Genomic DNA, 27,929 nt, shown 5'->3' with positions numbered 1-27,929 from the left:
AGTTGTGGTCTGACAACCGGAAGTCGGGCGCGCGGGGCACGCCGGGAACTGTAGTCTAGGGGGGGCACGCCTGGGCCATGGCGGCGGCCGCGGCCCCGGCGGGCGGCGCGGGGCGCTCGAAGGTGGCCCCCAGCGTGGATTTCGACCACAGCTGTTCGGACAGCGTCGAGTACCTCACCCTCAACTTCGGGCCCTTCGAGACCGTGCACCGCTGGCGGCGCCTCCCACCCTGCGACGAGTTCGTGGGGGCCCGGTGAGCTGGGGAGCGGACGGGACGGTGGGAGGGGGGTCCCGGCGCCGCTGACCTGTCCTGTGCCGCCCCCAGGCGCAGCAAACACACCGTGGTGGCTTATCGGGATGCGATCTACGTGTTCGGCGGCGACAACGGGTAAGGGGGCCGGGAACGCGGGGAGCAGGGCCGGGGTTGGGGGGAGATGGGTGTGAGGGGAGATGGGTGTGAGGGGAGTGAGTGTGAGGGGAACAAGGTGTGAGGGGAGGTAGGTGTGAGGGGCGCAGGGCTGACGGTCCCTGGCCGCCCCTGCCCGACCCCCAGCCCGGCTCAGCCGTGTCTCCCTTCCCTCCCTGCAGGAAGACCATGCTGAACGATCTGCTGCGCTTCGACGTGAAGGACTGCTCGTGGTGCAGGTGGGCAGCGCTGCCCCTCGCTGTCCCCAGTGCTGCCGGGGCCGGGACACGCCGTGACTTCCCCCATTAGCTCGGGCTGGGTGGAAAAGTTTGTGGCACTACCCGAAGTACCCTAAAAGAACTGTCACCTCTGCCCAGCGCTGTCACAGCCGCTCCCTGCCATCCATCCTGCCCGAGGGGAGGCCGGGCAGCCCAGCAAGGGAGAGGAGCAGGGTCACCTCTGTTCCTGCAGGCTGTGGGATGGGTGTGCTGCACCCCTCGGGCCAGGGAAGGTGCCAAAGGGGAGCTCACACCTTTCCTGGCTCCTTTGCTCTACACTGGCCAGTCTGTCTTGTCTCACCTGAGTCTCACTTTCCAGCCCTGCCAAACAGATTTCAGCAGCAGCGTGTCTGTAACCATTTATACCATATTGTGCCATTCCGTAAAATCTTAGTGATCCAAAACCAACGAAACGCTCAGGAACAAATTAATAACTTCTAACAGTTGTTTCTTTTCTGAAAGTGTGCTCTGAGCAGCCAGAGCAGGAGCAGGGTGTCTGAGTGTGTCTGTTGTGACCTGTGCAGGGCTTTCACCACGGGGACGCCGCCGGCGCCGCGGTACCACCACTCGGCCGTGGTCTACGGGAGCAGCATGTTCGTGTTTGGTAAGGCACCAGCAGGTTGTGCTTGCTGTAATGCTTTGAAAAAAGACTGAGAGGTCTTTAGGAAGTGTCAAAGGTCTCATTCAGTAGCAAATTCAGTATTTTTCTTGGCTAGCTGTGGTTTCAGCTTTAGATTAGAAGTATTTCGCTGTTTTGTTTAAACAAATCTCATTACAAAGCTCATTTTGAATGAATACAAACAAAGCTCATTACCATAGTGATTCTTTAAGAGAAGGAGTGGAGGAGAGGTCTCCTTCTGTAGTAGTCCATTAACCAAACACTTTATGCAATCTAAAGTTTCTCCTAATGCAATGCCCGGGAAGTGTGTGTGTGTTCCATTGCCTGGGAGTCTAATGGAATTCTTGTTGTCCAGGTGGTTATACTGGAGATATCTATTCCAATTCTAACCTGAAGAATAAAAACGACCTCTTCGAGTACAAGTTTGCAACTGGGCAGTGGACAGAGTGGAAGACTGAGGGAAGGTAAGACCTGATGTCATTGCCTCACTCCTCAGGGGAGTGAGGGGAGCTTGGCATCATTTCACATGGCACAGTCAGACCATGTTACAGTGCTGATGTCAGGGTTGCAGCCTGATTGCTGCTCTGCTTTCTCAATTAAGGTTTTTTGGTTCTACAGCTGCAGAGGAAAGGTTATTGTGTGCATTTTTTCCCTTGCAGGTTGCCAGTGGCCAGGTCAGCTCACGGCGCCACCGTGTACAGTGACAAGCTGTGGATCTTTGCTGGATACGATGGCAACGCACGGTATGGGGCAGCATCACCCTCCCCTTGGCTGCTTTTGTGAAATCCCCTCACTTCCCACCTTTGTACAGACATTTCCATATTCAGAGAGGTTTAAACACTCAGCTGGAGCTTTGCAAACCCACTCTGTTGTTGAGCATTCCATTTTGCTGGTTTTGTGCAAATAAGTGTGTGCTTAAAGCCTAAAGCTCTGGTTACTCAGAGTGGTTGTGGATGTGTAATTTGACAGCCTGCTTGGTTGTAAGGCTGCAAAATGATCTTTGGAATTTGGCAAATGCACATTTCTTGAAAGATCCCCGGCATGGACCAGCTGATGTTGCTGAAGACTTAGAGAGCAAAGCCTGGATTTGCTATGAAATCATCTGACAGAGCTAAGAGCAACGTGTCAGTTTTTTCTCAGACTTCTCTGGAAATATGTAATATGTAGGTTGAAAGGAGGTGGGATTTCATATGGGGAAAGACTGGAAAAGGAGTGGTGGTGAGATATTAGAGCCCAGTGGTTTGTCTCACAGTTGCTCCTCAAATTTGCTCTTGATCTGTCAGGGAACAGTCAATTCTGGACATGTCATTGTTTCTCTGTTGTAATGAACTTGGGGAGTAATTTATGTTGATGTACAATATTTGCATCATGAGAGCACACAGAGATTGTCACAAATGAGGAGCTGGGTTGCCTCTTCTTCTGAAGAGAATCTTCAGGAAAGTGTCCAGCTTTACAAAGTCTCCAGGAGAGCTGCTGATAATTGGGAAAACAGATGGGATGTCTTTGTTATTTCTGGAGGAGGAATTGGTATAAGATGCACGACTCTGTGGGATTGTTCACTGCCAGCTTAGGGAGTCCCCCAGGGCCTTGGGTAGCTCTGACGAAGGAGTGGGTGAGAGGAGCTGTCTTATTTATGTTAAATATGTTTGATCATGTTAAAAAAAATGTCTTTTTATGGAACTTGAGCCTCCAGGCAGATTTGAACAAAGGAAACATCTGTAGTTACTGTGAGTAACTTGTTCTGGGAACAGCAGAGTCAGGGATATGTCAGGTTACTTGCTCTGTCCTCCTTTCTGTACCTAACAAAGGACTCAGCCATGTAAATAATTGTTGTGATCAGTCTCAGTAGTTAACAGGGATGAGCAGGAGGAGCAGGGTAATAAGGGGTATTTTGTAAAAATCCTGAAGATTAAATAGCTCAAATCCTTAAGCTCCAGACTGAGTTGCTGTGTGTAGCTGTTAACTGCAGTGTACTTGGAACTAGAAAGATGGTGAAGCAAACTGTAAAATTTATGTTTAAGACAAAGGGATTCTAATAATTGTTTTTCTGTCAGTGGAAGCAGGACATTTTTCCTGTGCAGAAGGAATGTTGATGAAATAGGATTTCTGTCCTTTCAACACTGTTACAAAAAATGAACAGGTTGAAATGAAGCATGTTTTGTGTTCTGGCACAGGTTAAATGACATGTGGACAATAGGCCTGCAGGACAGGGAGCTGACCTGCTGGGAAGAGGTAAGAAGCTTCAATTTCAACTAACACATAAAATTACCTTTTTTTGGTTCATGTACAATTATTTAAAATTCCCCATTCTAGACTGCACTGCTCTTTCTTCAGAATGGGTTTTTGAACCACCTGTGTCCCATGGCCCTGCAGTGTCCTCAGCACGTGGAGTTGTGCACTGTAACAATACAATTTTAATTTTGAACTTAATTACCTTTTCAGATTGAACAAAGCGGTGAAATTCCTCCTTCCTGCTGTAACTTTCCCGTGGCGGTTTGCAAAGACAAGATGTTTGTTTTCTCTGGCCAGAGCGGAGCAAAGATTACCAATAACCTCTTCCAGTTTGAATTCAAGGAGAAGATGTAAGTTTAGACTGTGCAAAACCCACATAACCCTTGACTGCCTGAAATGCAATACTCAGGGGTATTGAGGGAATAATGCTGTGTCTCCTGGTGACAAAGGATAGATGTAGGAGCAGCTGTGGACAGCAGGAGAGGGACTCTGCAGAGCTGAGATATTCTAGAAACACGGGGGTTTATTGCAAGGGTTGTGGGTAAAAATGGCTTTGCCTTCAGCCACCAGCCTGGGCTGGAGGGAACCCCAAAGAGAGAGGGAGAGAGAGAGGGTAAAAGTGTAAGAGAGAGGTAAGAGGGGTAAGAGAGGTAGGAGCAAGGGGGATAGAGGAAGAGGGCAAGAGCAAGAGAGAGAGAGAGTGGTAAGGGAGAGGTAGAAGAGCCAGAGCTAAGGGGTAGAAGTGAGGTAAGAGAGCAAGGGCCTTGTTACAATACATTTATATCTCTTTCTGTGTTGAATATTCTAATTTACAGTGACCAACCAGAGTGAGATACAAAACCTACAAACTTTGCATGCAGCCTATGAGAACTGCTATATCACCATATAATTTTATATTCTAAACTCCAAAGACTACTTTCTTATCTACTTTTTCCCTGATGCCTTGGCAGGGTGGAGAGGGGCATCCTTGGGTCCTTTTGTTTTCTGTCCTTCCACCCATCTCCAGCTCATCCCCGTCTTCCTGCCTGCCATGATCACATCTCAGAGCTGCCCTTCATTTCTATTTCACTCCCAGCTTTTACATCTCCAGTATTTCTTACCAGGCAATCATATCCACAAGCCCTTCCTATCCCATCTTTCCCAACAGATAAGAGTTAAGAAATTTAAAAGAATTGTTTAAAAATCCTCTTTCCTATCCTAGCTGGACACGGATCCCCACGGAGCACCTGCTGAGGGGCTCCCCTCCACCTCCCCAGCGGCGATACGGGCACACCATGGTGGCCTTCGACCGGCACCTCTACGTGTTTGGGGGCGCTGCTGACAACACGCTGCCCAACGAGCTGCACTGCTACGACGTGGACTCCCAGACCTGGGAGGTCATCCAGCCCAGCCCAGACAGCGAGGTAAAACCTTCAGCTCCTAGTTTGTTGTTTTTTTTTTTTTCCTTTATGCTCCGGCTTTTTTTGACTCGTTTTTTGCCATAGACACTTTTTTACTTTTAGGTAAATAGTAACAACTCCTTCCCGCTGATGGTTAATCAGCTCAAATGTTGTGGGTAGCAGTCCTTAAAAATTAGTCAGTGTTGACACATCTAAAACACATTTTAAAGAAATACCACGAAATGCTTTGATATGTGTTATGAGTCAGTCATTTGTTCAGTGAAAAGGTGAACAATGAATTCAGTGTGTAGCAGTGGTTCGTAGGTTCTGCTTCAAGCAGAATTCAAAACTTGATTTGTCGCTGTAATGCCCATGTATTGTGTGGTATGGTCTGAAATATGCTGCTACAACTTTGCTTAACTGCACTACAGCAGGGTTACCTTCTTCCTTACTTTTACAATATCCTTAATTCTTCTTTTGGATGTTTGGCATGGAATGGGTAAAGCCTCTGGAGTCCAAAACAAGGTTTGGTGCTGATGAAGCTGTGAATTCAGTGGTGGTTTTTACAGTGCTTTGCAAAAGAGAATACAGAAGAGATTGCTTACACTGAAGGGGAGTCATTACTGCCATTCCAGTCCTGTTCTCTGAACTTAGGCAGCCCTGAGGGGCTTTTCAGGGTGATCGGGGAGTGATTTTGGACTTTTCAGACCTGTTTGTGCCAGTATCAGGAATAGGTTGTCAGGTGGAAATTGTATGTCAGAAGGTGACAAGTCACACAAGGCTTGGGGCTGTTACCTGGAAAAGGTAATGCCCACAATTTGGGCATTAATCACAGCAAAGCAGAGTGAGTTCTGGGAAGGTCCTAAAGGCACAGACAGCAATTGTGTGCCCTGAGACAGTCTGGCATTTTCTACATTTTGAGTAAACAGGTAGAACAAACCTGGGAATGGATCTGGCAATGGACCTGTTGCAGTTCTCTGCTCAGAATTCTTGGTAGTTCCTCACTGTGGAATGGAAGATGGGAAATGGCTTAATGAGTAGAAGAGGGCAAACTGAGATGGAACAGGGCAGTACTTAAAAAATAAACCAGGAGCTGCCATTTTATGCTTTAGGATGTCCCCAGAATGAATAACAAGACATCCTTGCTGAGCCACACAATTGCAGTCTGTAGCTCCTAAAACCTCTATATAATACATGTACATATAAATTGTACAGAGCACACAGAACTATTCTCCCTTTGCTGGGAGATGATCTTCACAGCTGGGGGTTGTCCTTTTCTAAGGCAGCCACAGGAATATCTTGTCTGAGTCCTTGCCTGCCTGCATAACACTGCCAAGGCTTCCTGGTGTGCTGGATTTTCTTTACACAGGGCTACTGAAGGATTTCGAAAGCAAGAAATAGATTTTTTTTTTTTGTTTGCCCCAAGGTTTTCTATTGAACTTAAAATACCTTTACTTTCTGAAGAAGGTTGGAGCAGCATAAAAAAATCAGCAGACAGTGAGAGGAAAAATGCCTCGTGTTGCTGAGTGTGCACATGGCAGTCACAGCTTGTGTTCTGCAGGGAATTACAGGAGCTCAGGGTCTGGCAGTTGTGGACACAGACCCACAGAGTCCAAGGTGATGTTTGGAGCAGCCACTGCCTCATAGAGGGCAGGATGTTATGTCAGGAAGAAGAAAATTCTCTTTCCTCACAGTTTCCATCACATCCCTGTGGCTGCAGGGACTGGCGAGTCATCCATCTCTCCTCAAGTTATGAGGGAAATCTTAAAACTCCTTCTGGGAAACATTTCAGTCTCACAATTAGGGCTTTCAAAGCCAAGAGCAATAAAAATCTCCAATTTTCAAAGCTCTTAATTTTTTTTTTTTTTTTTAGCAAGCCAAAAGGGAGGTTAATGTGCTGGTGACCTCCTTGGGCTTACTTGGAGGTTTCCAGACAGATTACAGTGACGTGGTTTGTAGGCAGCTGAGGAAGATTAAAAGGACTTAGTCATCCTCCTGAGGATGAGTCTTCCCCAGTCTCCTAGAGCAGAAATCAGTTACACCCCTTGAGGTATCTTCAGGCAAGAGAAAGATGTCACTGTGTGCACAGTGCCCCGAATTCCACACGTGGGCAGAGAGTTGTCAAGGTATGGTTGTTCTGCTGGGAGAGATAAAACTGAGCACTTCACAATCCAGAGGGAAGACTGATACTTTTGATGTTTATAAATAATTGTCATGTTCAGGCTTTTTAAAAAATATTTTTAAAAAATGTAGGAGCTTCATAGCAGTTCCCTTTGCAGGCCTGTGCTCAGTGAGCTGGAGAGAGACATCTGGAAAATGCTTATATTTATAAGAATCTGTGCATCAGAATACCTGTAACTAACACTATTGCTCAGCCCCACTTCTGCTTGTCAATTCTATGCTCAAATCCTTTCTGAGGGGTGTTCATTATTGCATCCTTTCACAGTGTTCTCCCAGAGGAAGCAAAATGCAAATGATGTGGGTGATAGGCAGAAGGAGTATTTCTGTAACTCACTGGTAAGGAATTGTAACAACAAATATTTAATGTGACCTGCATTAAGGTGGTATGAAATTGAGTAACAGAAGGATTTGAAATATACTTTTCAGAGTAAAATAATATCAGAGTAAAAATCATCTCAGAGTAAAAAATGTCTTTTTCAGAAGAGCAGTTACTCTGGATAAAGTTATGCCACCAACTTTGAAAGAGAGCAGAAAACGACAGCTTTCCTCCAATATTTACTGATTGCCCAGAGTTTTGCCAATTACTTATTACAATAACAGTCCACTGAAGGATTTTGATTTCTCCTGAAGGTCCATGTTTCAGTTTGGCTGTAGGATACATTTATGAGCAGTGTGTGGTCTGGGCTTCATGGTTTCCCTTACAGATCCCTGCAACAGTGACTCAAATTCCCACTTCTTGTGGAGAGCTGAGAGAGCTCCTGGTGGTCTGAAATGGCTGGAAGTGCTGTGACATTCTTGGTTCTTGAGGCTGACACAGTGTAGTGTCATTAAGTAACATAAATACATGATCCTTGTGTTTATTAGATCTTCAAGTACAACATCTCTCCATGTTGTGTTCACAAACCAGGGAGGTTGTTCAGAGAGGAATCATTGAACATGGGAAGCCCAGCCATCAACTGTGAAGTGAAATCTCTTTTAGGTGTAGGAAATTAAATCTTCCCTGAGGAACAGAGGGTTTTTATCATCTGTCAGTGAAGGATAAAACAAGGTCCAGCCACTTCAAGTTGAAACTAGAAATATCCAGACTGAAAAAGAAAGGAAGACAAATGTTTATGAATTGTAAAGAATTAGAGTAATTATTTATTGGAACATTTTATTGTAAAGTCTTCATTACACTTGAACCAGGATTTGATATTTTCAAAAACAAAAGTTTTCCTCTAAGAAAGTCTAAATTTCAGTATGTGTTCACAGAAGTTTGGTAGGTTGGTTTATCCAGGAAGTCAGACTAAGATCCCAGAAGTGCTATTGTGGTTATTGGATGGTTGGTCTGGATTTGTGTCAGCTCTTGTCAGATGTCAGTATATGGCTTTTTGCGATGCCTTCATTGGATTTGGCTGGAGTTTGGCTTGTTCTTCAAACTGCCTCATCCTCTCTGCTGAATTATACATTAACACTGCTCTTTAAATTTCCAACTGATATATACTAAAACCATCTTAAAGGAAAGACCATTTACCATTATCACAGCTGTAAATAAATTACAGACAGCCTCATGGCCTGACCTTTGTGGTTATGTGACCGTGTGTTTGGATGTCATTGTTAATGGCTTTACCTTCCTGTTTTCATTCTGTGCTCTCCAGTGAATGCCAAATGGAAAAATCTCATCCTCAGAGGATGTCTCTGTTGTATCCCCTGTCACTTATCATAATGAGTCCAGAGGAGACCATGGAGCTTCTCTGCTCTGGAGCCAGGCTGGGGGAGCTGGGGGTGTCCACCTGGAGAAGAGAAGTCTCTGGGGAGACCTTAGAGACCCTTCCAGTGCCTGAAGGGGCTCCAGGAGGGCTGGAGAGGGACTGGGGACAAAGGACAAGGAGGGAATGGCTTCCCACTGCCATAGGGTGGGCTTAGTTGCCTGGCTCATGGCAAGCTGTGTTCCCAAAGTTCATACCAGGCCAGATTATTTAAATTAATAGGCACTTCTTGGGTTATGAACAGCACTTTGGTTACTCTTGGGTACCTGCAGTGATAAACTGGATGACTGCATTGCCATAATCTGAAAGCCTAAGGAAAGGCCCAATGAAAATACAACAGCCTATGGAAAGGCTCAGTAAAATCCTTGAGCATTTGCTGCTTCGTGTCTGTTCCAGTTTTGTCTGAAAGCAGAGATTGTCTGCACCCAGCATGGGAAAACATTTTAAATCCTTAAACCTCCTTGAACCTAAGGACTATCCAAAGCTCTGTCTGTCCATCTGTTTGAATTTGATGCTGTTGCTTGATGTGTAAGCATGTAAACATCTCAGGTATCAACAGCTCCCAATCTCCCAGCAGTGACAGCTAATTTGGACCTGTAGCTTATGGTTTTCTTCCAGTTTCAGAGAAAAAAAGATACTTATTTATGTTTTAATTTATGTTGGTTCACCAGGTTGGTTTTAGGACTTTTTATTTCATTTTGGCTTTGAGCTTTTAATGATCCTGAATGATAGAGAAGCTTATTGGTGTTCCTAGGTTGTGAAAGAAATCTGAGCACATCATTACTGACTCTTGAGTTCAGTGCAACAATTACCTTCCATAATACCTGCTCATTCATAGCTGAGTGTAGGGAAAATTAACATTTACACAGTTATAAATCTAGTCTGTAAATATAAGAAGGCTTCTGAGGAGCTGAGAGTAAGAAAAGAAAACCTTAAAACAACTGGAGCAACAGCTAAACAAGGACCTACAGCAGACTCAGAGGTAAAGAAAGAAACACTTGAATGTGAAAAAGACTTGAAAAATGGAAATTAAACTTATTATAGGAGACAGAGAGAAATTCTACCTTCATATATGGCTTTTCTTTGGTCCTTTTTTTTCCCTTGCAATTTGTCCTGAGCTGTTTAACTTAAGCTGTAATCCAAGAACCATTTAAGTGCTGGCTCTGCATGTGCAAGTTTTAAATTGCATAGAGCAGGCCACTATTGACCCCTGAGTGGAAATTATTCATTTTACTTCTTTCACTATTTAATTTTACTTTACAATGTTTCAACTTAATTTATTAAGGACTCCAAGCAAATGTGTTCCTGGTGAGATCAAAATTTAAATCAATGAGTTTATGAAGGGGTTTGCACAGGTATTACTGAGTTTATTTTAAAGTCTGTGTGCTCAGGCCCAGAGCTCATGCTCAGGGCTGTAATCTCACCTATATTTGAATGATTGCTGGGTGCTCTGGCACAGGGAAAGGCAACTCTAATGCACAACTTTGGGAGTCAAATTAGAACTCTGATGAGCAGCACAGCACAGACTCCATTTGTGCTGTCTGGACAAGCTACAGAGCCTGAGCACAAGAAATGAGATTAAAAAAAGACTTGTGAAATACTTTTATTTTGAAAATGATGCCCTGGGTCATGCCAGCAGTGTGGAAGGGTGTACTGAAAGAGAAGCAAAGGTGACTGATGAGATCTGCTTTTGAAAGCAAAGGTTCCAGCTTGTAAAGATGCTCAGATGCAAATCTCATTAACCTTAAACAGAGAAACTACTCCAACAGATGAAACAGGGCAGTGTGGCTCAGAGAGGGGTGCCAGCCCCCATCACCGGAGGTGTCAGGATTGAATCCAGAATTTCTTCTGTCAGGCACTGTTAATAAAGTAAGGAGATCGCATTGATGGAGAGGTAAGTACAGGATCTGGAGCTGACAAATACATTCAGATTGGCAGTGCCTCTTTGTGGTTTTTAGCATTCCTGTATGTACCAGGAATGAGAAAGACAAATCCTAGTGGATTCACACAGGACCATCTGGAGTTGTGCCAGCAGATGAAATTAGAATCACAGAATTACAGAAGAAAAAACCTTCAAGATCATCAAGTCCCCAAGTGCCACCACACACCTTTTGAACTCTTCCAGGGATGGTGACTCTGTCACTGCCCTGAGCAGCCAATGCTTACAACCCTTTTCAGGAGAAAATGTTTCCTAATATCCAACCTAGACCTCTCCTGCTGCAATTCCAGCCATTTCCTCTCATCTTTTCTGACCATCCTGGCTAGCAAAAGTATAGATGGTGTTTTGTAGTTGTTTCTTATAAACTCTACCTGGGGTGGGTGTATTCAGCAGCTGGATTTGGCAGCTCTCCCAGTGATAAATTCAAGGTAGGGCAGGTTCTGGGTGTTGGTGGATGAGGAACATGGGGACCAGAATCTCTCCAGCTCTTTGTGCTCCTGAGCTCTATTAACCTTTTTTTCCTCCTGGATATTTTCTCGGGGACCCAGCTCTCCTTCCTTGCACTGGAACAAAGTTCCTGTGGCCAAATCCTTGGTCCTGGGAGGGCTGAGGATTATTCCCCATGTGGGTGGCACCAAAATGTCACCACTTGTCATCTCCACTTGGGGTTTGTGCTGGCCTGAATTCTGCTGCTCTGATTCAGTAAAACAAACACCCTCAAACTCTCAGCTGCACAGTGTTTTTATGAACTGGACATGGCCTTTTCTGTTCCAGGCTGTCATTCCATGTTTTACATTTCTCTCTTTCAAAATGCAGTCTGTGTATTTAGAAAGTGAAGTTGTTTGATTGTTTAAGTTATTAGTAACTGCAGAGCTCTGGTTCCTTGGCTGGTACCAACCATTACAAAAGAAAAATCATCATTACAGCGTTCCATGGAGATTGTTGGAGTGGAATATGATGTGACTGGCAAGTACATCTTACTTGGTTAAATATTCAGGTGGTTCATGTTTGATTTCTGGCACCGGTAGTTTCAAAGCTGTAAGACTTTTTGATTAAAAAAAAAAAAAAAGTTGTTAAATTCAATGGCAGCTTTTAAAAATGAAATAATTTTGGGAATTATTTTAATTAAAAGCAAAACTAAATTTTGTGTATTTAAAAAAAAAAAGAGAGAGATGGAAAATGACCTGAATAAATCTGAAGCAAGTGGGTTTCATTTGAGCTCTGCTAGAACAGTTCTTTTTGTTTGGTTTTGGTTGCAGTTAAAGTTGTGATAAAGATGTGACAGTGCAGCTTCCACCAGCCTGCCTGGCTGTGTGGGAATGTGTCTTGGCAAGCAAACTTCTTACTTTGGGATGAGCTTGGAGCTCCAGTTGATGAAGGTGACAGATGTGTTTTTAACCCATTATAATATGGTTGATTATTTCAATCAGCACATCTTATTTAGTTAATGAGATTACTGCTAAGAACAAGCAGAGGGCGTAGAAAAAACAGATTATATTTGACAGTAATCTCATCCTCTTTCAGAGGGGTATGAAACTGGGTCCATAACAGATCAGTGTTATTCCAGAACCCATCACAGTATTTATTAGAACCAACTCTGAAGTTTCCTTGCTAAAGTATCCATGAAACAAGCTGGATACAGAGGGCAACTTGTTTATCCAGAGGGTTTGTTAAACTGGCACAGGCAAAAGTGCCTTTTAAGGTGAGCAAGCCTGTGGTTTGTACATCTGAGAAAAATACCCACGGCCTGGTTACTGACTGGGGGATTGTCTCCTTAAAAGCCTTAGTTTGAGGAAAAGAACAAGTCATGGAAAGTGTGGTGAGTAACAGGCTAAATGAGGCTGTTGTGTGATACTGTGGTGAGAGGGCTGAGTTGGTGGGAATGGGAACTGCCAGTCAGCATGGTTTCCTGGAAAATCTGCCTCTCCAGATAAACATAATCTTGTTTCATGTTTGACTTTACTTGAGTGGTGTCTATAAATATGTACAAGAAGCAAAGATTTCTTACACCAGAGGGCTTTTTATTTTGTAGGCAGAGATTTAATGAAATTTACTGCCTGGAAGACGAGAAGCCTGATCAAACTAGGGGAAAAAAAAAGAAGTTTCTCTCAGCACTTGAAGCCTTTCTGTGAGCTCTCAGTGAGATATGCTGATGTGTCCACACACTTTTGTGTAGCCTCAGGAGTAATGAGTAAAAATGCTGTGGTCTGTCCTCTGCAGGAGGGTCACGGTGGCTTTGGCTTGCAGTGACTCCTCAAAAATCACCTCATGCTTCATCTCCAAGGTGGGGTGGGCTGCAGGGATGGTGTGATCCCCCAGCCCTATAAATAGCTGCAGTGTGGGGGGCTTTGCTTTCTGTGGAGCTGGCAGGATGGAGATGGAGCTGTGGCTCTGCCAACAGCTCCAGCCTGGGGCTCCTGTCCAGCCCTGGCCATTGTTGGGGCTTTAGGCAGATGGTTCAGCCCTTCAAGCTGTGGGGGAGGCAGGTGTTCACAGGCCTGGGGCTCAGTCCTGCTGGGGTAGATGATCATTTATCCTTCAAGTTCCTGACAGCATTTGGAGTAAGCTGAGTTTGCGCAGGGATCACATTTGCAGAATCTGCTTATTTCTAGAAATGTCTGTGGGGTTTATGTGGGAAATGACACTGAGTTTAATTCTGTAAATGATCCATTTTTTAGCTGCCATGATATGGAGACCTGTGGAGGTACCACTGTGATTAGAAGGTGCATTAAGGGAATTCTTAAATGTGACTGGACAGCGTGTTCTAGGTATGCTAGGAAACAATCCTGGGGTACAGCAAATGGCAATCTGAGGATGCAAGTGTGTGTGAATGTGTGTGTGAGTGTGTGAATTTGTGACCCTGGGCTGCCTCGGTCTGGTCACTGCTTGGTGTTGATAATCCCAAGGTCATGGGCTTGATCCCCATATGGGCTACTTGCTTAAGAGTTTGACTCTACAATCCCTGTATTTTCCTTTTAATTCAGATATTCTGTGATTTTCCCTTTTCACTGTTGATCTGTTTATAGCAGAAGAATAGGCTTTTATTTCTTACCTTGGCTTTTTTGTCCTTTTCTTTCTCTTTATCCCCTATTTTCTTTCCCCAGTTACCCAGCGGGAGACTCTTCCATGCAGCAGCAGTTATCTCAGATGCAATGTACATCTTTGGTGGCACAGTGGACAATAACATCAGAAGTGGAGAGATGTACAGGTTTCAGGTAATTTGCTGATAAACATACTTATTTCTGCACCAATTCCACACGAGTCTTGTCAGTGAAGTGTCTGGTTTGGCTCACCATGAGCTCCACAGCTTTCAGCTTTCAAAGGTCAATGTGTGTCTTTAAAATCTTCTGAGAGATGTTATTTGGGCAGACATTTTGGTAAGGTCAATGCCTTCTGAAGTCCTACAGAGATCATGACAACTTTGACAAACCATTAGGAAGTGCAGCAGATGGGATTTGCTCTGTTATTTCATTAAAATTGGCTGTTCCTTTTCATGTGCTGTCCTGTCCAGGGCTCTGGGGCAGAATGTTTTGTATTGTGGTTTTATCTCCATGCAGCTCTCCCACTCCCATCCCACAGAACTGTGGGAATTGAAAATTTTAAATTCAGGATAGTCACACTAGATTAAATCCCACGTCCACTCAAGTTTATTTGTATTGCATGGCACCCTCAGGGAAGTCATGAGTGCAGGTGAGACTCCCAGCCTCCCAATCCTCATATCTGGGAGTTGTGATGAGACAATTCTTCCATGTTATGCTGGGTTACCTGTCCTTACCCTCCCCATGGGTTTGTGACATTCTACTTTATGTGCTACACTGAGGCTGAGTTAATAAGAAAATCCAGTGGTAGTAGATGTAGCCTTGGCACTTCTGTTTGTAGAATCATAGGTTCAGGAATATCCTGAGCTGGAAGGAACTCACAAGGCAGAGATTGAAGCTCTCCCTCCATTTCCCCTTGTGAGGAAGCTGCAGACCCTGAGGAGATCTGACCCCAGGCTCCTCTGCTTCAGAGTGACTTGAGATTTGAAGTTTATGTAGCCACCGAAATTCATTCTGTCTTCTCTGGGGTTTTATTTTTTTAGTTTTCTTGTTACCCTAAATGCACTCTCCATGAAGACTATGGAAGGCTGTGGGAAAACAGACAGTTCAGTGACTTGGAGTTTGTTTTGGGAGAGGTAAGTAGAATTTATTGGAGAGATGCCAATGGGGGTGTCAGTGTGTGTGTGGTGTGTTTGCTGGGAAAAAGGCAAATTGTGCAGTGGTTGTGCCAGAAACCCTGGGAATGAATCACTGGTGAACTGTCTGCCTCGTTTAGTGAGTTTCACTGATCCAGATAAATTTTTAAAGCTGCAATGGAGAAAAAACTTTTAAACTGAGGAGATCTGTGGGTCACTGACTTAACCTGAATTTATCAAAGCATGTTATATAGAATTGCAATATGAAAATTTACCAACAACCTCTGTACTTCCATGTCCTTCCTAGGAAGGCAGGTCAGTGTTTTGCAAACCCATTATCATTTCAAGAGCCATTATTAATTACTGAAATAAAAGAGAATGAGAAAAAGCAGTATAGGGGAATTGTTCTCTAGTAATGAAAATAGTTTAAAAATTTAACAGAGAACAGGTTTTCTGAAAATAAACATGAGAAAATTGAACTTTACCTGCATTCTTTAAAGTTAGAAAAAGCTTTGCAAAGCTCAGAGAACAGATCCTCAACAACAGGTGATAAATTATGGCAAACAATAGCAAAACCCATACTCACACTGTTATTTTGAAAAGAGAATATTAAACAAGAATAAAAAGCACTCTATGTGACACAGCAGCTTCCACTCAGTGAATGTGACTCTTTCCCAAATGCTGTTTGCCATTGGCCTTTGGGGAAATGGGTGTTGAATTTCATCTCTATGTGCAGAGCAGATGTAAGGCTGCCTTTGACTCTAACTTGAAATGTGTTGTAGCCCAGGTTTCTATGACTTCTGCCGTCTGCCATGGCTCTGTGATTTGGGGATAAAAGTTGAATGTGATTTTTTACCTTTGCCTCTGGCAGAAGGAGGAGCGAGTCCGAGGGCACACTGCTATCGTCACCGCCCGCTGCAAGTGGCTGAAAAAGAAAATCATGCAGGCCAGGGAGAGGGTGAAACAGGTGAGTGTTTTGGGAAAATACCCCTGTAGCAAGGTAAGGCTTATTCTGCCCAAGTTTGGGAATAAAGTTGTCAGGAGAAAAGTAGTATCTGCTGAGACAGCTGGAGGATGGAAGCAGTGTCTGATGTTAAGGTGCTCAAGAGCAAGTAAAATAAAGAGGATCATTAGTATTGACAAAGACTACTGGGTGTGTATCAGGAGTGTAACGTGGAGGAGCCAGAGTTAATCCAGTTATCTGGATTTGGCAGTGTGGTTCTTGGAAGCTCTCCTGGCTGTCTGAGGTCTAATCTTGTGGAATGCCCCAGAGAGGTGTGTGTACCCTGTGGGGGAGGCAAGAGCTGTGTCATGGGGATGGCCCACAACATCAGACACATCAGAGGGAAGAAAGGCAATGCTGAGGGTTTCAGCTGTTCCCTTAACCTTTGTATTTTTTGACTTTTTCCAGAGATGAAATTCTGGTGCCTCTGTTCATTGTTAATTTTGACTACTTCCAGCTTTTCAGCAGCAAACATGCAATGGCTTTTTGGGAGGTGGTAGCACACAATCTGCAGTGAGGTGTGGATTCCTCCCTGCCCCCCAGTTCAATGTTTTGGCACTGGAAAGGCTGTCAAAGTGAAACTTGAAGTAATAGAGTGCTTTAAAACGCTTCTGTGCAGCACTTTGTGCTCTGCCTTTGCAAGGCAGGGTTTGTGGAATCTGGTCCCACCTGTCCTTCCTTCACAGAGTGAGGCTGTTCCTTCTGTGGGTAAAAATGTAATTTTGGTGCAGTTCATTCCTCCTTTGCTCTGATGTCCTGCTTCTGACCTGGATCCAGGAGCTTACTTGTGTTCTGATCCATGTGTCCCCCAGGATATTGAACAGAAAGTCTGAGACATATGAATTCCTTGTTATCTTAAAGGTAATCCTGAAGCTAAAGAGATCCTGGGTCTTGAAAAATGTGGAGTAAGGAGAAGGATCCTCTGGTTCAGTAATAACTTGTGTGAACTGGCACAGCCTTGTGCCATCTTTGGGTGGTTTTTTTCTGTTTCATTAGAAATCAAAGCAAGACATTGAAGAGGAGGGACACAGCAGCTGCCAGAAGGATGGGATTGGTGGGAATGTCAAGCTGTGCCGGCTGCAGCCACTGCTGGAGGTTCCCATCCGAGAGGCCGAGGCTCAGCCCTTCGAGGTGCTCATGCAGTTCCTGTACACAGATAAAATAAAGTATCCCCGCAAAGGTAGGGCAGCAGGGTGGGGTAACACTGGCACTGGGGAGGGGAAGGGGGAAAACGTGTTTGGGAACAGCAGGATCCAGCATTTGCAGGTGATCAGTCCTGTTCTGAGCACTTAATTACTAACCTTAAACAAACAAAATTAAACAAAAAGCAGATTTTTATGAGAGCATACTAACCATGCTTTTTTTTTTTCTTTTCAAATATCAAGGAAGAACAAGTTCTTGATCATTTCAAAAGGTGTAAAAAAACCCCAAACAAACGAAAATATTATGGTATTTTGAACATTACAGCATCCTGCTTGGAAGAACTGAGTACCTTATCCTGGCTTGATTTATTTCATTTTTCTGATACTGTTTTGATCCATTTTAAACTGAGCCTACACAGAAAGGTGTGCAAGCCTGTATTTATCATCTATTAAAAATACAATCTAAAGGAATGCCTCAAGAAAAGAAAAATCCATTTTATGCATTTATTAAAGTTCTCTGAGTTAAAAAACACTTGTGGTTGGGGAAGTAATAGCCAGACAACTTGCAGCTCCCACACAGGGAATCCAGCTCCTGGCTGTGTGAGTGATGAGGGATGTGGGGCAATGGGAATGAGTCAGGATACAGTGAGGAACTCCAGCTGCTGGGGCTGGGGAAGCTGCAGCCACGGGGCACAGTGAAGTTCAGTGAGGCACAGCTGTCCTGGCACTGATCTTTGCTTCAGCTTCACTCCAAGTTCATCAAAGATAATTCTCAGGAAAAAAGTCATGTGTGTCTGTGCCAAGGCTTTCCCTGTGAGGAGGCCTGTCTGAGGATGATCCCACTGCCTGGGGAGGAGGGAACTGCTCCCTGGATTCTGCTGACATTGTCACATCCCACTCTCAGCCATTCCCTGATCCTCAGCACCATCACCTTGGCACAGGCCAAAGGGAGGCTTGGACCCCTGAGCTCTTGCCATTGTTCCAGGCTTCCCAGGCAGCCTGCCCCTCTTCCCAGCCCATGAGAGCTTCTCTCTGGTGCTCTCCCTTCTGCTGGGATCCTCCATGGGCCCTGCCCTGCCCATTTGCATTCCTAGTGTCTCCTCTCAGTTCAGAGAGCAGCCCCCTGGGGAGCCACCCCGGGGCTGAGCTAATGGCATTGGCCATGCTCATCAAATGGGATTTTCCAATTAGACACAGGGAAGGCACGTGGCATGGGAGAGGGCTTTTCTCTATTAAAAAACAGTTAGAGCAGATGGGCAGAGATCGCCTGTGAGGAAAGCAAAGGCCATGGGGGATTATTCCTTGAGTTGGTGTCCCAGTAGCCCCATTGCAGTGGCCAAAAGGGTCCCTCTCTCACTTCAGCCCTCATAGAGCAGCTGTGGGTCTGTGCAGGCTGGAGCACAAAGTGAAAAACACAGAGTACCTTCATAATTAAGGGTCTGTCAGAATCAGGGAGCTGACTGTTAATACTGTGTAAAGCCCAAGGACTCAGACAGGGCTCTTGGGCAGCTAGATACTCTGAGAAATTGGACTACAAGCTCCAGGGCTTGGCAGGGATTTTAGAGACTTTGCTTTCTTTGGAGGGTTTCAAAAAATCGTGATCCGCATTGTCACAAAATCTTTGGTCTAAAAAATACTTTGAGTTGGCTTTTGCATGCTTCAAGTTTGAACCTCCTCTTCTAGCATTGATTCAGATTTTATCTAACAAAGAATGTTGGTTTTTTTCTCTATAAAAATACTCCAGTAGAACTGCCTGTTCTACTATTCCAATTGCTCCAGTCAATATAAAAAAACAACTTTTAGAAGGGTTCCTCTCTTTGTTCTGTGAGCTCTCCAGCAGTTTTCCCTCTTGCAATTTCAGGTCATGTTCAGGATGTGTTGCTCATTATGGATGTGTACAAACTGGCCTTAAACTTCAAGCTCTCTCGGCTGGAACAGCTCTGCCTTCAGTACATCGAAGCATCTGTAGATCTGCAGAACGTGCTCATTGTGTGTGAGAATGCCAACAAGCTTCAGCTGGATCAGCTAAAGGTAATCACTCTACTGTGTCAGAATTCCATTCTGCATGCAAAGGAACTGATAAGAAACTTTTAAAATATTTTTTAAAATTAAATTTATGTAATTAACATTTGGCCAAAGGTATCAGCTTTTGCAGATTCACCATTCCTTTAATTACAGTCGCTTGAGTATATTTAGCATGGGGTTGTCCTGCAGTGATATTATGTAGGCTTGTGATATTATGTAGGCTTTTTTCAATACATGCTCAATATTTTTGCATAACTGCTTTGTAGAATGTCAAGGGCAGAGTGACTTTGGCTCTTCATCAGTTCACTCTTGCCGCAGCAAGATGGAACCAGTGTATTTCCTGGTCTTGCTGTCTTCTATATACTGACACTGCAGATAGGTTCTTTCATTTTTTTAGAAAGCTTTGGAGCAGCTCAATGGGCAGTTAATTTCTTCCTTGTTAGTATTTCTAGCCAAATCTTTCTAGATGCTTAGAATTGTCCTGAATTTCCTGTTCAGTCATTTCCTAAACAGTCATTTAGGAAGGATAAGGATATCACTGTTGGGTAGTTCCATGTGCAGGATCCATGTGGAGGTTCAATGGATGGCCAATGGCATGTGTGACATGTAGCATTTATGGGATGCTGTAAGATGAATTCCAAACAATATACCAGAAGTTTCTTAATTAATATCGGTGTATTTTTAAAGGAACATTGCCTGAACTTTGTGGTGAAGGAATCCCATTTTAATCAAGTCATAATGATGAAGGAGTTTGAGCATCTTTCTTCCTCCCTCATTGTGGAGATTGTCCGGAGGAAGCAGCAACCTCCTGTCCGGACACACTCTGACCAACCACTCGACATTGGTAACCTTCCTGCCTCGTGGAGCAATTCCCCGTGCTGGTTTGGATTTGTTAATTTGTTTAATTTGTTAATTTGTTTAATTTGTTTGGCTTTGTTTAGCCTGGGGAGATGTGTGGGAAGCAGCCCACCAGTTCCCAGTTGGGATAACAGCTCAGGCTCTCTCCCGGGCTGAGACAAAGCACAACAATTTTTTTTTCCCAGTGAGTTTCAATCAGAAATTTGAAGGTGTCCCTTCAAATTACTTGGGAGATACAGGCATGTTCTTGCAATAAACCATCCTGGTCCTGTTCAGAGAGATGAGAGGAGCAGAAGGGGGTAAAGAATGATCCAAAAAAAGGCAGTGGACAGTCACTGTAAGTGGCTGAAGGGTGACAGAGCTGAGCAGGGGAACAGCCTCCTTGGAGGTGTTCACCACAGAGGAGGATCTTGTGAATAAGGCACTGCTGTGTGTGCATGTGTGAAAGGAACAGGAGATGTGATTTACAGTTTTATTGTGGAATTCATCAGAGGCTGATCTGGGACTAGTCTTACTCAATATTTTAACATCCTGACACAGAATACAAGGAATGTAATGATGAAATTTTCTAAGGCCATAAAGTTCAGAGGAATTGGCAGGTTGGTGTGGAGTGCTGCACAAAAATAATTGGGAACTGGAGAGAGAGGGAAGCTGGTCCTGGAAGGTGAAGTAGAAAGGCTTTGGCTGGCATTTGTCCCATGGGGGAGATGTGCACTGGCTGGGAAGGTGGCACAGCCAGTTCTGTACCCAGAGCTGGAATGGTGTGAGACACCCAAACTCAAAAATAAAAAAATTAAAAACTGAAAGATAAACTTTGCAAAAATGTGTGAATTTGGAGCAGCCTTGGATGTGCTTTATTTCTCAGTTGTGTATTTACAAAGGTTGATTAAAATATTGAATAAAATAAGCCTTTTTTGCTGATTTGGGAAAGATTTTTCACTAAGACACGAAATTTTATATTCCTTGTGGTCGGAAATAGTGCAAAGGGAGGGGGAAATTAGCTTTTATATCTGTAGAGAGCATCTGTCAGTGGCAGAAAGCAGAGCTGACAGGTGTAGCTCTGGGAGGGGCAGTAGGGAATGGGCTGTAGTGGGGAAGGATGAGGCTCATTTTGCTCCAAGATCATGAAGAACGACTTGACTGAAATTCACCCTGAGAGTCCCAAAGGAAAGAGGGGCTGGAGCTCTGGCTTGCCCATATATTAGTTTGTCAGTACCTGCTCACCTGGAACTATCACATCTTTATTTCCTTATGTTTAATTTCAGGAACATCTTTAATTCAGGACATGAAGGCTTACCTGGAAGGAGCTGGGACTGAATTCTGTGATATCATCCTGCTCCTGGATGGGCACCCACGGCCAGCCCACAAAGCCATCCTGGCAGCTCGCTCCAGGTGAGCCCTGTACCTATAACAGTGCAGGGCTGGCCAGTGTGTGCTCAGCTGGCTTGGTTTAGAAGGCAGAGAGGAACTTAAATCTGCATGAAGTGTTAAGATGCAGCTTTGCTCAATGAGTGTAATAAGCCTTTAAGCAGTAGTGATTATTTTTTTTTTTTCCATTTTGTACCCAGCAGGGAAAATAGGAAGAAATTAGAACTGCAGAGATTCTGCAGAGGGTGTGTGAGAAGCTGCACTGCAAGACAAAGCATCTGTAAAATCACAGGAAGGGGAAAAGGGTGAAAAACATAAGGTGGTTTCAGTGAAATGGAAAGCAACAGATGTCCACTGGGGTCAGAGGGAGCCTTCTGACAGTGAACAATTCATATTGTATCATGTGGAACTTGAATTTCTTTCTCACTTTCTGATATTTAAGACTGGTTATGAATAAACATAACAGAAAATGGTGGGACTGTTCTCTCTCCTCAGGGCATAGGTGAAGTGGATTTGTCCTGCACTTGTGTGTTCTGTGGACCTGCACCTTATGTTCCACCAAATATTAAGTGTTCACATAACATTTCTATTTCAAATACCATAACAATTTTTTTTCCAGACCCAGTAACAATATTCAGTATTAGTTACCGTGGTATTTTACCAGAAGCATTTCACAGCTCTTAAAACAGCCCTGATGATTGGCAGTCTGTAGACACCAAGGAAATTCATAATGCTTTAAGCTCTCTGCTGGGTCTTATGCAAATTAGAGAAAAAGCAAAGCACCATGTGTCCTAATTTTCAAGAAACAGTCAAATTTCAGGTGGTTCTGGTGGTAATTAGGGGGATTATATTTGGAGTTTTCACTGGCAGACATGCATGAAAAAATAAATGAGCAGCGTTTTTGCCCAGGTTGTCTCCTGAATTTGTTGGTTTAGAAGCTGCAGTTCTGAATAGCAGCCTTCCAACAATCCTGGGCTAAACCATCTGTGTGCAGAATATGTTCTATCAGTTTTATTTCCCTTTGCAGTTACTTTGAAGCCATGTTCCGTTCCTTTATGCCAGAAGATGGGCAAGTGAACATTTCCATAGGTGAAATGGTTCCCAGCAAGCAAGCTTTTGAATCCATGCTCAGATACATCTACTATGGGGAAGTGAACATGCCTCCTGAGGACTCCCTGTATCCTTTGGGAAGGAATTGGGGGATCTCTCTGTGTGCATGTCCAGCAGGTCACCTTTCTTTCTTTTCCTTTGGGTTGCCTGGCACTGACTGGGAGGATGGGGGGCACCATCAGGCTCTGCATTTCCACTCCTCACAGGGATTTGTTTGCTGTCAGCCCTCTCACCTTTGCTCTCTGGTTTATTCCTCAATGAGTATGCACAGATACCTCTTTGCAGCACCTTATTACTACGGCTTCTCCAACAACAGGCTCCAGGCCTACTGTAAGCAGAACCTGGAAATGAATGTCACAGTGGAGAATGTGCTCCAGGTAATTCACTTGGTCACTTAGAGGAAAGCCAAGGGGTCTGGTCAAGTGGGCACCCCCAGTGCCAGGTCACTGACACTGCCCAGTGATGATGTATGTGGGAGCCCAGCCTTCAGCAGCTTGTTCCTTACCTGGGGCTGTGTCACTTCTGTTCCTGAGCTGGAGGGTTCAGCAGGTACTGCTCACCTGGCTCCTCCTGAGCTCTCATCCCCTGGTACAGAATTGTGTTTCTAAAGGTCTTTTTAAGATGACCACATGCTCAGCACTTGAGCTGTAAAGTCTTTTTGGCAGACATTTGTTCCAGGGCAAATGGTGGTCTGCAGGTAACAGACATTAGTCTTGTTTTATCAGTGATCTTGACAGGATCTAGCAGTGTAGTTCGAGCTAATAAAAGATACTGTGTGGTCAAAAAGCCAGTGCCAGCTCCCAGGAAGGCAGACTGAACCTTTGCAGCACAAGCAGAAGCAATTCCTGCTGGTTAGCTCTTGAGGACTCCATACATTTTTAAATCCAAGGCTTATTTTTGAATAGTTCAGAAAATATTCAGTTTGTAATGCAAAATGGAGATGTTCCCTAGCTCAGAGGAGTTACTGGCTCTGGGTGAGGTTTGTGCATCTGAGCTGTGCAGAACAGAAATCACATTTTTGCTCCTACTCTAGATTTTAGAGGCAGCTGACAAGACCCAGGCCCTGGACATGAAGAGACACTGCCTGCACATCATCGTCCACCAGTTCACCAAGGTTGGTTGCATCTTTTCTGTGGCTTTTGAGAGCTGCTGTCCTCTGTCACTGCCTTGGTTAAAGACACGTTCATGTGGAAATCAGTTTAATTCTTCCTCGTGTGAGATAGCTGAGAGCTGGCTGCATGTTACTGACACTCACTGACAGGACTGCTAGGCACACCAAAGTAAATTAAAGACCAGAACAAGCTGGTGTAGAAATGTGAAGCCCTTCCAAGCAGAAGTTACCCAAAATTGCTTTAATTTCCAGTTGTTCCATCAGTTAATTTTGTGCCATGCCCTTGTTGGGTTGGTGTGTGTATAGGGGGGTATATTTGTTGTGTTGAGGGCACAAATCTCTCCCTCACTAGCAGTTATCAGTGTGCTCCTCTTACTTCCCTTGAAGTATTCTCTGTCGTACATGTTTTATGTGCTCTAAAACAAATTGCCATGTCCTGGCTGGGCTCTGTATGATTTCCATGTTCAACAGTTGGACTCCATGGTCTTAGAGGTCCTTTCCATCCATGGTCCTAGAGGTCCTTTCCAATCTTAAAAATTCTGTGGTTCTGTTTTGATGGGATTATGCATTAGTGGCAGGAAAGGTCAGGAGCCCAATGTGCTGATACTCCTGTCCTCACTTGAGAGAATAAGGATATTGTCATTTAATTGTTCCTGTGAGATGTGGTCCCTCCATGAGAGTTCCCCAGCATGTCATCAGTTCATTGCTCAGCTCATTAGCATTGCTGAAATAGGTAGATAAATCATAGGAATTGGGATTTCTGGATGCTACACACATCCTGATAATAATTCCCTAGTTAATATTCAAGTAGCTCACTCTCCATTGTATATTTAAACTCACAATCCTCCTGGGGAGGAAGAGCATTGCATTAGTGTCTGGAGAGGAGACAGGACAGTGTTCAGGCTCTTCATTAAATGCCAAAGTTGCTGGAGCATGACGCATTTTACATTCAGAAATAACTGAAATTGCATAAAAAGCATTGGGAGTGGAGCCAGTATCCAGAAATCACTCCCAGAGGAAAGTCCACAGCATGAGGTTGCAGCCCCTGCCTTCATTCTGTCTTTTTTCTTCTGGCCCCACAAGTCCTGTGGAGCAGCAGGAATGGGGAATGGTCCCACTGCAGGGTACAGGGCATCCCTGGGCTTGGGGTCAGTGCCTTGCACACGGTGAGGGCTGAAATACCACAGTGTCGCTTCCCAGTGGAGGCCACTTGAAGTCAAAGAGGTTGAGATTCTCCCCAGAACGTGCAGGGGGAAACGGACATTGCAACACTGGGAGGCAGCAATGGGAGCTGGGAGGGCGTTCCTCAGCTGTACTTCCTCCCCAGGATGTGGGGAAATGTTTTATATTTAAACTGTTCACTGGTGGAACAGTGTTCATCAAAACGTGTCTGGAAGACTGTCAAGCAGATGTGCACAGAGAAATCTCAATTATGCAATGTTTTCCCTTGGCCTGAGAGGCCTCAGTGTGTGATTCTTGGCCTGGGCTGGGTGACTCAGTGTGGCTGGGCACAGACACTCTGCTCTGCTCCTGGGCCAGCCACGGGCTCTGAGGGGGATTTGTTCTCAGGCACAAACCTGGTGGGTCACCAGAGCTCAGGCAGGCTGGGTCCCTTCCTGTTCTTCCAGTTCCTTAACTCTGTTCTGGCTTTGGACTGTTAAGGAGTTTTCCCCACAGCAGGAGCGTTACTGAAGATCTGTTTCCCAGAGGTTCACTGCTTTGGGCAATGTGTTTTCAGGCTCTTGTGTGTCAGTGTTGTGCAAAAGCCCTAATAAACCTGCTGTTGTGACATGTTTGTAGTGACACCCTGATCTGTTCTGCAGTGTGTGCCTGGGCTGGGGGCAGGATCCCATCAGTGGGGGATCAGGGGATCTCTCTTCCTCCCAGTCCTGGTAGATCCCTAGACTGGGGATATTGCTACAAGCACATCCTGAGCTCTTTCTGAAAGTATCCTCAGCCATTTCCTTCCTGGCCTTCAGAGGTTGCTCAGGACATTTTTATTCTTTATCCCAGTGCATCTCCCTAGAGCAAGGTGATAATGTCAGTTCAGGTAGGGTGGGTGGGTCAGTGCTTGGGCACAGCCTGCCTGGAGGCTGGTGTGTGTTAGTGCCTCCAGACAGGGATTACTGGCTCCTTACCATGAGATTGAGGAGAAGGAGGGAATGTGTAGAGCTCCTTTTTGCTAACAGTTGAGCTTCTGAACAGTTCAGAAGCTCAAAGTTCGTTGTAGATTCTCGTCTGTCCGATGTGGTGGGAGGTTTTTGTTGGCCAAGTGCTCCAGTGACCTGCTTTGACTGCAGGAAGAATGCCAGCAGAACCAGCATGGACACTGAGAAGAGCTTTTCCTCAGGAGCACAGGAGCAAAGAGATCAGGCCCTGAGTCACATTTTCAATACAAAACCACAGATCTCAGAGCTCAGGCTGTGCTGGTGCCCAGTATTGCTTTTAGGAGAGTCTTGTAGGGGCTGTCAGTACCAGCAAAGGGGCAGCTCAGGGGGCAGATTCCTGCTGCTCTCCACTCCCAGCAGTCTGAATTTGGTTCTGAGCCCCATGATCTGTTCCCTGCAGCCCAGCCCCACAGTTGGGATCTTGCACCATCTGTGTGCCCAGCCAAACTTGCTGTGGGGTGCCAAGGGTAAAAGGGTAATACATGAGCTGTGATATGGGGAGGTTTTTAATTTCTTCCTGTTTTTTTTTTTTTTCTGTTTTGTTTTCCTTGAAGGTCTCCAAGTTGCCAAATCTCCGCTCGCTCAGTCAGCTCCTCCTCCTTGACATCATAGATTCCTTAGCTACCCACATCTCAGACAAGCAGTGTGCAGAGCTGAGTGCAGACATATGACATGCCCTGGTAATCCACCTTCTCATTTGTTCCTGACAAACACTGGCACTTTAGAGCTGCCTCTGGTTTACTGTTGTGTTGTGTATGGAGTAGCTCAGTGTCTGCACAGCACAGCAGCCCTGGAGGAGCAGGGAGGGCTGAGCTGCTCTCTCTGGATTTGTTGGGTTTGTACCTTTGTGCAGCGTTTGGACTTGGTTACATTTGTTATCCAAATGCAGACTTGAAATCATTGCAGGCCTGAAGTAATTCCACATGGTTTGGGGAGTTACTGAGTTCATAATCAAGCCCATTATTACTTTCATACTGTAAAATCAAGCAGTCATGAGTAAGAGTCACTAATCCTTTGAAACGGAATATTTAAAGAATACTATTTAAAGAGCTACAGCTGACCCAGCCCGAGGGCTGTAAGGGGAAGTCAGAATGAAACTGGGAACAAGAGCACGTGGTGTTCACAGGGAGACTGGCCCTTGGGACCAGAATATAGTGACTTTTCAGAGACTCCATGGTGTGGATTAACAGATAAGCCCCTGTGCAACTGCCTGGATTGGTGGGCTATGGGAATCCAGACCTATGCTCTGCAGCAGGTCAGACTGGAAGATTACAGCAGTCCTCTCTGACCATCAAATCCATTAATCCTGTCTAGCTAAGCCTTTTTAAATCTATTTATTAATAAAGAATTAACATCTTCTCTTGGCATTTCATGATTGACTTGGATTTCATTTTGGAAAAAAAAATTAAGCAAAAAAATGTTCGGTGCTTGATGAAGGTCACATTGTTAAAAATAACTGTGTTACATCTTGTTACTAATTTTATATTGAAGTGTCTCTGTGAGCCCTTGCCTTTGCAGGAAGGTGAATGAAGGCAGAGTGCCCTTCCCAGCTCCTGCTCCCTCATCTTCCAGCCCCCAGCTCTGTGCTGGAGGCTTCCTGCACTGCAGAGTGGGGAGAAGAGGAGCTTCACCTCTCCTCACAGCTGAATAGTGTTGGTTGGAGAGCAGCAGAAATGTGGTGTTGGTAAAAGTGTCTGGTGGTGGAACTGTCCCAGCCCTGCCCAGAGCCCTTGGGGCTGCCCTGGGAAATCAAAACCTTGTTCTGCTCCCAGCCACTCACATTCCCACCCTTGCAGCCGTGATTTTCATTCAGTGAAGTGTTCCTGGGGCAGCAGTTTTGAGCTCCTTGCCAGCATCCCACAACCTGACACACACCTGCACATGCCAAGGGTATTGCAGTGTGTGCCATGGAGAACATGTCACAGTTAATCCAAGGGAAGTGCTCTGGGGACTACCCCATCTGTCTCCCTGGTGGCTTGCTCAGGTGAGTCAGACCAGAGGTGACAGGTACTCCTGAGAGCCAAGGGCACCTTTTAAACCAGAGAGATTGTTTCCAGATGCCTCACAGATCGGGGAGTCTCTTACCAGAGGTCATGATAATTGTAGACAGGCTCTGTGTTCCCTGGGAAACCAGACTGGCAGCTGGAGAAAGGTTCTACACTGCAACTTTTAACAGCACTACAGTCTA

General features: G+C 44.9%; 1 protein-coding gene across 2 annotated transcripts; it reads left to right on the top strand.

The window, feature by feature from the left end:
• Positions 1-77: 77 nt before the first annotated feature.
• LZTR1 (leucine zipper like post translational regulator 1) lies at positions 78-27,098 on the top strand (the record flags this gene model as incomplete). Of its 2 annotated transcripts, XM_083878544.1 has the most annotated exons (21): positions 78-253; positions 326-388; positions 589-645; positions 1,209-1,288; positions 1,659-1,767; positions 1,963-2,046; positions 3,478-3,535; positions 3,746-3,885; positions 4,737-4,938; positions 13,887-13,997; positions 14,864-14,956; positions 15,828-15,923; positions 16,956-17,139; positions 18,963-19,132; positions 19,814-19,970; positions 21,250-21,376; positions 21,553-21,597; positions 22,380-22,529; positions 22,734-22,839; positions 23,496-23,576; positions 26,296-27,098. In XM_083878544.1, 21 exons carry the CDS (start codon positions 78-80, stop codon positions 26,410-26,412), a joined length of 2,406 nt encoding a protein of 801 aa, XP_083734670.1. In that variant the 3' UTR covers positions 26,413-27,098. The 2 variants fall into 2 exon arrangements, with proteins under 2 accessions (XP_083734670.1, XP_083734671.1); XM_083878545.1 differs by lacking the exon at positions 21,553-21,597.
• Between the last annotated feature and the right edge of the window lie 831 nt (positions 27,099-27,929).

The sequence above is a fragment of the Zosterops lateralis genome (assembly GCF_965231275.1).
Source record: "Zosterops lateralis genome assembly, chromosome: 26".
In the NCBI taxonomy this organism is placed as follows: domain Eukaryota; kingdom Metazoa; phylum Chordata; class Aves; order Passeriformes; family Zosteropidae; genus Zosterops; species Zosterops lateralis.
This window is presented reverse-complemented; position numbering and strand designations above follow the sequence as displayed.